The sequence below is a fragment of the Mus pahari genome, chromosome 9, assembly GCF_900095145.1.
Source record: "Mus pahari chromosome 9, PAHARI_EIJ_v1.1, whole genome shotgun sequence".
Taxonomy (NCBI): domain Eukaryota; kingdom Metazoa; phylum Chordata; class Mammalia; order Rodentia; family Muridae; genus Mus; species Mus pahari.
The window spans coordinates 36,271,931-36,282,179 of NC_034598.1; the positions used below are offsets into that span (position 1 = coordinate 36,271,931).

At 44.3% G+C, this 10,249-nt stretch overlaps 1 protein-coding gene across 2 annotated transcripts; it reads right to left on the reverse strand.

The window, feature by feature from the left end:
- Positions 1-1,747: 1,747 nt before the first annotated feature.
- Positions 1,748-9,859, reverse strand: Tfam (transcription factor A, mitochondrial). Of its 2 annotated transcripts, none has more exons than XM_021205042.2 (7): positions 9,632-9,859; positions 8,749-8,864; positions 7,824-7,894; positions 7,216-7,365; positions 5,846-5,941; positions 2,902-2,958; positions 1,748-2,513 (listed from the first exon to the last, which is right to left on the reverse strand). In XM_021205042.2, exons 1-7 carry the CDS (start codon positions 9,730-9,732, stop codon positions 2,373-2,375), a joined length of 732 nt encoding a protein of 243 aa, XP_021060701.1. In that variant the 5' UTR covers positions 9,733-9,859; the 3' UTR covers positions 1,748-2,372. The 2 variants fall into 2 exon arrangements, with proteins under 2 accessions (XP_021060701.1, XP_029398436.1); XM_029542576.1 differs by having other exon boundaries at positions 2,411-2,513; positions 2,898-2,958.
- Positions 9,860-10,249: the final 390 nt, after the last annotated feature.

The following is a 10,249-nucleotide window of genomic DNA, read 5'->3' on the forward strand; positions in this document are numbered from 1 at the left end:
GGGTTGCTGTCAGAGGAAGAAAATTCTTACAATACGGCCAAACAGAACTGATGGGCACTAAGGCTCTGTCTGCATCCAAGCTGTGGTTTTGGAGCCCCCTGGTGGTCCAGTGAGTGTGGGTGAACCCAGGAAGGCTTCCTAGCTACCATATGTCCATTTCCATTTAAAGTACACTAACACCAGCTTTAAATTCAGAAATTCACTTAGACCAACTAGGGTTTGTTGTTTTTAAGGACACTGAAAAACAGAGCAGCTCACCTGCAGTCACATGACAATGAGAAAGTAGAAACAGTGCTGAGCCCTAATCACCCTTAGGGGGTGATCTGACCCAGGAACACTCCCTTCCCAGACTAAGTTCTCCAACCCTCTCCAGGGTGCCTGGAAAGCTAGGAGCTAAGTAGTTACATCTCAGAGCTCCAGGTATCTCTGACATCCCTGTATCACTGTAGTGCCCGCTGCTCCCGAGTTGAGGACAGCATGGAGTTAGTTCCTTTCCAGAGACCATGGGAGTGTAGAGCTCACATCTCTCCTAGAATTGCACTTTGGAAAGGCTAATGAGACTGCACCAGTTCACGCTGGCCTCCTTCCACCACCTTCAAACTATGGCTTAAACCCTGAATTCCAATCCATGGGAAAAATTATTTTTTCTTAAATTTATCTCCAAAATTCTGATGATCTCTTCTGGGGAAGAGTTGCAGTTCTGGGATTTGGATCCAAGGCCTTGTACATTCTAGGCAAGTTTTCTACCCAGCTCAAATACCCAGTTTTACATATATAACTCTTACATCTCTCCTCCATGTGTTCTGTTCCTACCTTGTCAAGTTCAGTGACTGCAAATTTATTTTCCCAAAGTGTACAATCTCTAAGCCTCCTCGATACATAACATTCACGAGTATGAACTCTGTGTTGTCCTGTGTCTCGGAGACCTGCTCAGTGGTGTGGTAGTTGAAGCCATGAGTTCTCTAAAACAAGTCAGATACTGAGGAGTGTCAGCTCTGGCTTGGCAAGGGCTTGTGGGATGTGCCAGTTCAAAGTGGGTAAGACACTTTCTCCTGTGCAACAGTAAAAATCAGGAGGCCCTCACTCCATACAGTGGTCTTCTGTACTGTGCTACACCATGATTCCAGGTTAAAGAATATTTTCCTTGCTAACACTAAGAACAGTTAGGCTTATAGGGACCCAGTGATGACTGCAGATAGGGTGACAGTATCACAGAAACATCAAGGACATCTGAGGAAAATAGCCTTGCATGGCCAGTGGCCATGAGACACCATGGTGGCAAACTGTCTGCAAAGGGCCATCCCTGTACACTGTGGCTTTCTGGAGCAGAGTACCCACACACAACAAACCCAAGAAAGCACGTGGCTATGTTCCAAGACATTCTACTCACAAACACTAACGATCATTTTAACTTTCACATTGATACTTTCCTTTTTAAAATCCTATTTAGAATATAAATCCATTTCTTGATGAGTAGGCCCTGAAGAGCAGTTCGTCAGTGGGCTGAACCTGGCTGGCTCACCACAGTTGGCTTTCTCCTGCACAGGCCTTTAGCTGTCATGGATAAGCGTTCAGATTTCTGACTTTGAAGACTTGTTTTTCACATTTTCTCATTTAAAAATTTATACCACACAAGCTCTATGAATACTCTCAAATGAAAAATAATTTATAAAGTCCCTACCTACAATTAAAAAAAAAAAAATCTGTTAACCAAATGGTTCATCTTAAAATACATAATTCAGAAACATGTTTGGAAAATTAAGAGTTTTTATTCTATGCAAGAAAAACCTATGCATAGACTTGGTACATAATTTCTTAATTTGAGAAAGATGTGTAAATCTCTCTGTTCCTACTATAAAATGCTATTAGGACATCAACAATCACTTATTATGTACAAACATCAACTCTACACATGATTTGTGTCTAGGAATCATTCCATCTAGTAAAGCCTGGGAGCTTCTTTGAAAATGCAGTTATCCATAGCTCTGCCACAGCTGGGAGAGAAGCTCTGACGTGGAACACAAGGGCCACACCCATATGTAACGGTTATCAGTGTAAAAACATCACAAAACCACCACAACTGTCACCAGTGTGAAAGTCACTTCACAGTCTATCTAGCCCATCAAATGCAGAATGATTCACCAATGCATGCAGATGCATGGACAGTCTCCATTCCAGTTCTTAAGCAAAAGGCAGAGCTCAGCATGATCTTCTGTCAAGGCTCAAAACATTAATAGAAAGTCCATGGCTACAGAAAAATGATCTGAATGTCAAAGGTTAACCACCTTTATCCTTTCTAGTTTGACAATTTAAGGCTTTGAGACCTAACTGGTTTCTTGGGCCTAATCCCAATGACAACTCCGCCTTCGATCTTAATGCTCAGAGATTTCTCCTGATCGTTTCACATTGCGACGGATGAGATCACTTCGTCCAACTTCAGCCATCTGCTCTTCCCAAGACTTCATTTCATTGTCGTAACGAATCCTATCATCTTTAGCAAGCTGAATATATGCCTGAGAAAGAACATGACAATGCTTTACTTAGAAAATAGCAATTCATCTCTGGAATGCTCCCATCTACACGGACATGATAGCACCATTCTCCATGCACCAAGGGGAATACAGAAATCATTTTTATATAAAATGTTAGGTGAGAAAAGGTTGAGGGAAAGTGTTCTCCAAGGACTGGTGGATTGTTAGTTTCAGAACTTGGGAGAGAGGAGTGATGGGCAGGTGGAACAAGCCATGTTTATTTACTGACAAACACATGCTGGTGCTAACCATGAAGCCAGTCCTGAATGCCACCATCACTGCTGCTGGGCTGATGCTTTGAGCCAAGCCTTGTCCTAACACATCCTGGGCACTCTAAAGGACATGTACAATCAGAAACTTTAATACCTACTTGCTTTTCCTCAGGAGACAGATTTTTCCAAGCCTCATTTACAAGCTTAAATTTTCCCTGTAAGACAAGATAGTTAAGATGTACAACTGAGACAGCAAAGGAGAACATTCCTCATTTAGTCCACCAAGAACTCAGCTGCCATTCACAAGCAACAGCAACTGACATGTTTCTCCTCAACTGTGACATTTACAAAATGAGAAAGAATATCTCTTGATTAAAAATGCTTGTATTCAGGTATACTCCCCAGTCTGTCTCGTCATCACAGGAACAGAGCAAGTAGTCCTTAATTCTCCTCAGCCCACCAGCTGACCTGAGTGGTGACCTGGGAAAGAGGCCACTTTCCATCCCTTGGGCCTTGTTTGCATAAAGTAACAGTGGAGAACTTGTGTAGTTTTTCACACTCCCCCAAGCTCCAGTTTAAGGTATAAATGCATGGGGACAAACCCAAAAGAAGGGGGCGGCACCAACCCGAAGTGTGGACACTGGCCGGCCTGAGAGGTAGCTGCATTGACTGACATTGGAGGAGCACCCACTGGCAGTGGGGAGGACCTAAAAGCGGAAGAGCTACACGGTAAAATCCAAGTTCCTAGGGGCAGCACCAGACAGGTGTCAGTCACAGCGAAGGTGAAGCAGCTTAAACGTCCACTCTGGCCGACTCACATCCTCAAGAGTCAGACAGTCCCGGGGAAGAGTAAGCACACTTAAGAGCACCTTGCAGAAAGGCAAGGGAAACATACAGTATCTTGGAGACGGGACCCGGGCTCGAGGAAGGCAGTTCAGAACAAACTAGGATGTGAGGACAAACTTAGAAGCTCTGTATTCAAAGTCTCAACAGAAATCCACATGCAAAGGAATGCAAACTGGTTTGTGTGTGAACACACATGCACACATGTGAAGGTCAGGACAGCTTGCAGCTCTCTCCTTCCACCATGCAGGGTCAGGACATCAAACTCAGGACACGCTTGGCTGCATACGCCTTTGGCCAGTTCTGATTTTATCTTCTGAATCTGTGGTTTTAGGGACAGTCTTGGACTACTTTGTTTATGATCCTCTAGCCTTAACTATCCAAGTGCTGGTTGAAAGTTCATAGAGGCCAAAAAAGCAGTTGTAATTTTGAAATGCTGAAGAAGCATTACTTCCAAATCAGAACTCTAAGTCCAATCTAAAAATACAGGGGCGGGGCGAAGCAGTTTTTAAGACATGTTAAACCTGAAATATAGGGGGCTGGCGAGATGGCTCAGCAGTTAAGGGCCTGAGTTCAAATCCCAGCAACCACATGGTGGCTCACAACAATCCCTAATGAGATCTGATGCCCTCTTCTGGTGTGTCTGAAGACAGCTAGAGTGCACTTACATAGATCAATAAATCTTTTAAAAAAAAAAAAAAAAAAAAACCTGAAATATAACTTCCACATGTTCTTAATTAAGGAAAAGCTAAAATGAGAATAAGTCAAGAAAAAAACAGAAGCAAGAGACTGATGCAGGAGGAACTGGCATGCTGTCAGGTGGCAGCTGCCGATCTGGAATAAACATAATGCTTCAAACTGAATTATCATCACACAAAATATACAGATATACTGAGTTGATGACTAACTGAGATTCAAAAAGGATCATAAATGAAACTGGATAATTTGAATAATGCTTCTTTTGTAACTGTGGGGGGGGTATACATCTGCTGACAAACACCCCGTCTGTGGATACATACATGTCTGTGTCTACGTGTACATCTGTACATGCGGGTCTATCTGTGCATGTGTACATTTACATAAGCTCACATGTGTATGTCTATGTGAGGCTAGGTGGGGTGTTTGTAGTTCTCATGTGGTACTTCCTGGCCTAGAATTCTCCCTGTGATCTAAGCTAGCCTTGAAAATGTGATTTTTCCTGCCTCAGTCTCTCAAGGACTGAGACCGAAAACATGAGCCCCTCACTCAACTCAGCCTGTATTTTTAAATGAACAAAACTATAATCAAGTTATATTTCCATTACTAAGCTAATCTTGGCTATTCTGGAAAAAGTTTGATTTTACTGAACACTAAAAATTATATTTTTGGTAAAATGAGTAAGATTTTAAATCCCAAAGAAAAGCAATTAAGTATCCAGTCCAATCCTGAGAAGAGTCATGTTTTACACATATCCGTTACATATATGCTACACTTAAGTGCATGGCAACAGAACTTGTGAATGAATGACAGATCGAGGAAACTCCAATGTATGCCTGACTAGTTCAATCAATGCCTGCTAAGTGATCTGGACACCTGTACTTCTTTAAGACAGGACTTTATACACGGGAAACACAGCTGCTATTGTGGCTCATGAGGAGAGATGGACACACTTTGTGTCCCCACATTCTTGTGACCACATCTACATGCACAGCACAGTCCCGTGGCACAGTTATAACTAGTCTTGTTAAAGAACAAGGCATGAAGAAGAAGGCATAAGTCATACCCAACCCCAGAACAAAACAAAACAACCTGAAGCTCATTCTTTCCAGGGATGCTGACACTTAAAAGCTGCTGGAGTAAAGCTTCTAACATCTCACAATGTAGAAAATGTTCTCTCTCATAAGAGTAAAGAGTTTATGTTACATAGAGTTGTGTGTCTGTGTGCACCATGAAAACAGGATGAGTGAATTAGAAATACTTTGAAGTTGTCCCAGTGTGTACCCACAAAGTGTATATGGCAAAGTATGGCAACACACACCTAACTGCATATGATAACAACAGACCTTCTGTCTTTTCCAGAGCTGGGAATCAAACCAAGGCATCATGCACACTAAGCTGGTTCTGCCAGTGAACTATATACCCAGCTCCAAGGAAAGAGACACAATACATTTCCATTTGCTATTTTCCTTCATCATGCGCCATGAGACAGACCTACGACTTCCTACACGACTTTAAACTAAAACACACACAAACCTGAGGGCTGCCTGCAGCTCTGCTTACCTGAGCCGAATCATCCTTTGCCTCCTGGAAGCTTTCAGACACATAAATGTTATATGCTGAACGAGGTCTTTTTGGTTTTCCAAGCAAAACTAATTCCTGAGTAACAGAAATTAAAGTGTCAGATATAGTCACCAGGAAGCCGAATACTATCTAAAGAAACAATGCATGACAGAAGCCAACACTAGATTCTGTTGAGGTTTCCGCCTCTTCCCTCCACTTCCCAGTGCAGAGGCACAGCACTCAGCACCACACCCAGAGTGGTGGGGTTTGTAAATGAAGTATGTTTGTTACACCTTGGAAGTCAAACTTTGTCAAGCACAACGTCTTAAAAAGCTAATACAATAAGTTATTGTTCCATACAGAAAGGTTTTTCCTTGACATGTTATTTCTATAGCTTTCACGAACTGAACTGTAGAATTTTTTAAAGCCCCATTTCATCCTTGCAGGGCATCCTCATATTGGCCCAACACGTCCACATTGAACCTGATAAATATAGGACTATTTGTTTTAATACTCTTATCTCATTCCTTCCTTGCATGGCTCAAACATTTCAATTCAGACAATTCAAAAGATGTGTTCGATTCTTGCCAGCTACCAAGAAGGGGAACTATGGGACAGGCAAAGAGCATCTCTTATGCTAGGTCCCACGTGTACTGTGATATGCCTGCGCTGCGCTGCCCTTTCCTACCTATTCCCTGTACCTGGAGAGTGTCATAGCAGTGTCTGAATTGACCAAGTGCTTAGGTGAGATGGCACAGTACACAGAGGTCTGTATTGCATAACCCCAGCACGGGTCAAAGGACAGAATGAACTCCACAAAATTATCCTCTGACCCCCACACTGGTACCCCTGCCTCCATTACACACTTACACACACACACCTAAAAAATAAATGGGAGGGAGACCTAGGAGGTGTTAGGAGATCAAGGGTATTAAATGTCTAAGGTCTTATCTGCATGGGTTTGACATAGAAACTGTAAGAGAATTCCTAAAGAAAAATGTAGCCTGAATGAAATCAGTGGCCTTGAAGTAAAATTAACACAAGTTGAAAAATAAAAAAAATTAACAATGCAGATGTTTTAACAGTTATTTCTTTGGAAGAAAATACAATCCTATCTCAAGGAAAGGCCTTACATGAATAAGTGACATTTTTCCTCTGATGTGCTAATGAAGGAATTAGCACCTTTAAAATTCTGATCCCCCACAGACAATTCAAACATGAATGTCCCTCCAGAAAGTCTGGTCTAACCAAGTGCCCAACAGTACTCTGCTGCCTCTGTCACCTCTACCGTCACTGACACGAGGGACACTAGCCCAGACTGGGTCATGTTGATCCTTCTTCCCCGAGATCAGTATTTCACTGATACTCACTCTTCTTTTCACTAGTGCTTTCTTTTTCAACCGTTTCTGCCGGGCTTCTTTCTCAATACCTATCAGTTGACCTGGTGTTAGCTGTTCTTTATACTTGCTCACAGCTTCTTTGTATGCTTTCCACTCAGCTTTAAAATCTGCTTCATAAACCTGTGATGAAAAACTCAAATCAAAATCAATGAAATGGTGCTGCTGGTGAACTCAACCCATCACATGTCAGGGAAGGACAACTGGACTCAAGGTAAAGGGAGAGGACCATCCAGGAGAAGAGACAGCAAATGACTTTCGTTCCTGATCACTGTCAACCACTCACCTGCACTCTGCCCATCCAAATCATCACTTACAAAACAAAAAGGAGACATTACCTGTGCGGTCAGGACTGCTAGGAGGGGAGGTGGGACTGAGAAGATGGCTGCTTGCCATGGCCAGGGTCTATGACCCTCGTGGGGGGGTGGGCGGGGCAGACACAGGTGGGCCCCTGGAGCTTGCTGGCCAATCAGCCTATTCAGCTGGCAAGCTATGAGCACAGACAGGCAGAAACCCTGCGTGTCCACTGAGCAAGCACGTATCTACACAAGTGTCAGGAAGCTGACAACAGGAACGCTTACCTTTTTTTCTGCTTCCGGTAGCTCCCTCCACAGGGCTGCAATTTTTCTAACCAATTCTGAAAGTTTTGCATCTACAAATGAGAATGGAATAAAAATGAATGTCTCAATTTTATTTCTTAGAGGTTAACTTCTACAATCTTTTGAAAATAGCCTAGTGGCTCTAAAGGCAGGCTAATTATATGCATCTCTACACCATACAAATACAATTTTATCAGGAAATGCTAGAAAACTGATATTTAGCTTTAAGGAATATGTTGTAGATTACCAAAAACAGTCCTTGGGAACCCATACAATAGCATCTTGCACTCCAATTACAGAAGTACCATTCAGATATAACACTGCTGTAAAAATCATCCATTCGTCTCCATTTCTTCCTCATTCTTAACTGAGGATACAGCTGCTTCATCAACCATGTGTTAGCACCAAGCCTTCCATTGGAGAAGACAGGGGTAGCCCTCTAAGCATGTCTCTTCATCTCCTATCTACAGGATAAGAATTTCAGTATGATTTTCACTACCTTCCTGCAAGGTACTATAAGTAAAAGAACTTTGGGAATCCCAAGGACTAACTTATTAATCAGCTATTACCTTTACACTATATATTCAAATGAAGGCCCTACAACCGTTTCTTAGGCTTCCTGGAAAACTTTTCTAATTGCAAATCTCCCCCCCCCCTTTCAGGAGCTTAGATAATTTCCAGTTAAGTTAATCATTTATACAGATCATTATTGTATTGTATAGAACACTTCCTGGTAAGTTATTTTATTGCACCTTAGACATCACAAGAACTTCTATTAGCTAAAAAAAAAGTTATACCGACTACCAAAGAAAATGACTGTTTTTAGATGCTCTGGTAGTGCAAATAAAGATTGTAATTTTTTAAAAAAAATCACATCAGAGAAGATCATAAGTCCCAAACTCCTTACCTGGGTGTTTAGCTTTAAATTTGGGTAGCTGTTCTGTGGAAAATCGGAGGTATGAACTCATAGGTTTCTTTGGATAACCACCCAAGCTGGAAAAACACTTCGGAATACAGACAAGGCTACACACAAGTAAAAAGAACCGAATGTCAGATACGTGTAACATTCATACCCAGACCTCAGATTCTAAGTACAAAGTCGGCCAAGGTGCTGTACATCCAACACCTTCGCCTAAAATGCTAATAACCAGCCCAGCAGTTGTGGCGCAGGCCTTTAATCCCAACATCCTAGTGGCAGAGCAGGTGGATCTCTGTTAATTCAAGGACAATCGGAGTTCTAGGACAGCCAGGGCTACGCAGAGAAACCCAATCTTATAAAAAAAAAAAAAAAAAAAAGTCACCCAATCAACCAAAAAATAAATAAAATGGTAATAACTTTTAAGTGCGTTTCCCTTCCCTCTGCTGTGCTAAGAATTAAATGCAAGGGGCTTCAGTTGTGTAAGCTCCACAACCGACTTACTTTAACACCCTACCCTAATCAAAAAACAAAACAAAACAAAACAAAAAAAAAACAAGAGGTTGCAGGGCAGGGCAGGTTTGGGTGACCGAGCCAAACCAAAGAGGGGCCTGAAGGGCTAAAACACGTCGTGGCATCCCTGGGTGACATCCTGGGTGACCTCCTGGCAGCGTCGGGGAGAGCATTCCGCGCCACCACTCCAGGCCCCGCCTCCAAGGCAGAAGGAGAGCGCCCTAGGCGCCTAAAAGTAGAAGGTGACAGGAAGTGGGGGTCGGGTACCGAACGGTGCGAGACCCCAGTCGGTCCGGAGGGCGAGGGTGGGACGAAGGCAGACGGACGCCTAGACGGACGGCGTCCCTCGCCCGCGGCCTACCTGATAGACGAGGGGATGCGACCTCCGCAGCCCGCGCACATCTCGACCCCCGTGCGCCCCAGTGCTCTTAGCACGCTCCACATTCCCCGGAACAGCGCCATGGCTCGGGCCGACGACTGATGGACCGGCGCCGTCAGGGTCGTCTCACGCAATACGGCGCCTATGGACGGCCACTCTACCAGCGAGGGAACTCCGGGGGCTTGTTAGCGTGCCCGCCGCGCGCGGGGCACTGTGGGAAGCCCGGGCTTCCGGTCGGCGGCAGGAGGCGGGGCGGACGGGAGGTGCTGTGCGTCCCCCACCGTTCGGTGGGCGGGGCCGGGCCGAGGAGGGGGCGGAGCCTGCGGCGAAGCAGAGCGGGCCTGGTCTAAGGCCGGTGTTGCTGAGCGGCGGCTTAGCCCCAGGCCCCTGCCATGTGTTCCCCTGGGCTGCCTGCCGGCTGTTGCTGAACCGGAGGCCTGGGCTGCCAACTCAGCTTCGTGACGCTGGTGCTGCGACTTGTGTCACAGTGCCTGGCTCCTGAAGTTAGAGATCGGCGGTACTGCTGATGCCCCAACAGCAAACTTGCGTGTTTCATCTGAGTCCGCAGGAAAAGCCCACGAGGCTACTAGAGGAGTGGTC

What these genes read in the sequence shown, in the direction of transcription:
- Tfam (XM_021205042.2), bottom strand. Translation starts at nt 9,732, where the DNA reads ATGGCGCTGTTCCGGGGAATGTGGAGCGTGCTAAGAGCACTGGGGCGC. An exon ending in AAGCACTAGTGAAAAGAAGA is followed by an intron (nt 5,942 to 7,215) that starts GTGAGTATCAGT and finishes TCTGTTACTCAG; the next exon opens with GAATTAGTTTTGCTTGGAAA. An exon ending in TGTCTCCTGAGGAAAAGCAA is followed by an intron (nt 2,514 to 2,901) that starts GTAGGTATTAAA and finishes GTTCTTTCTCAG; the next exon opens with GCATATATTCAGCTTGCTAA.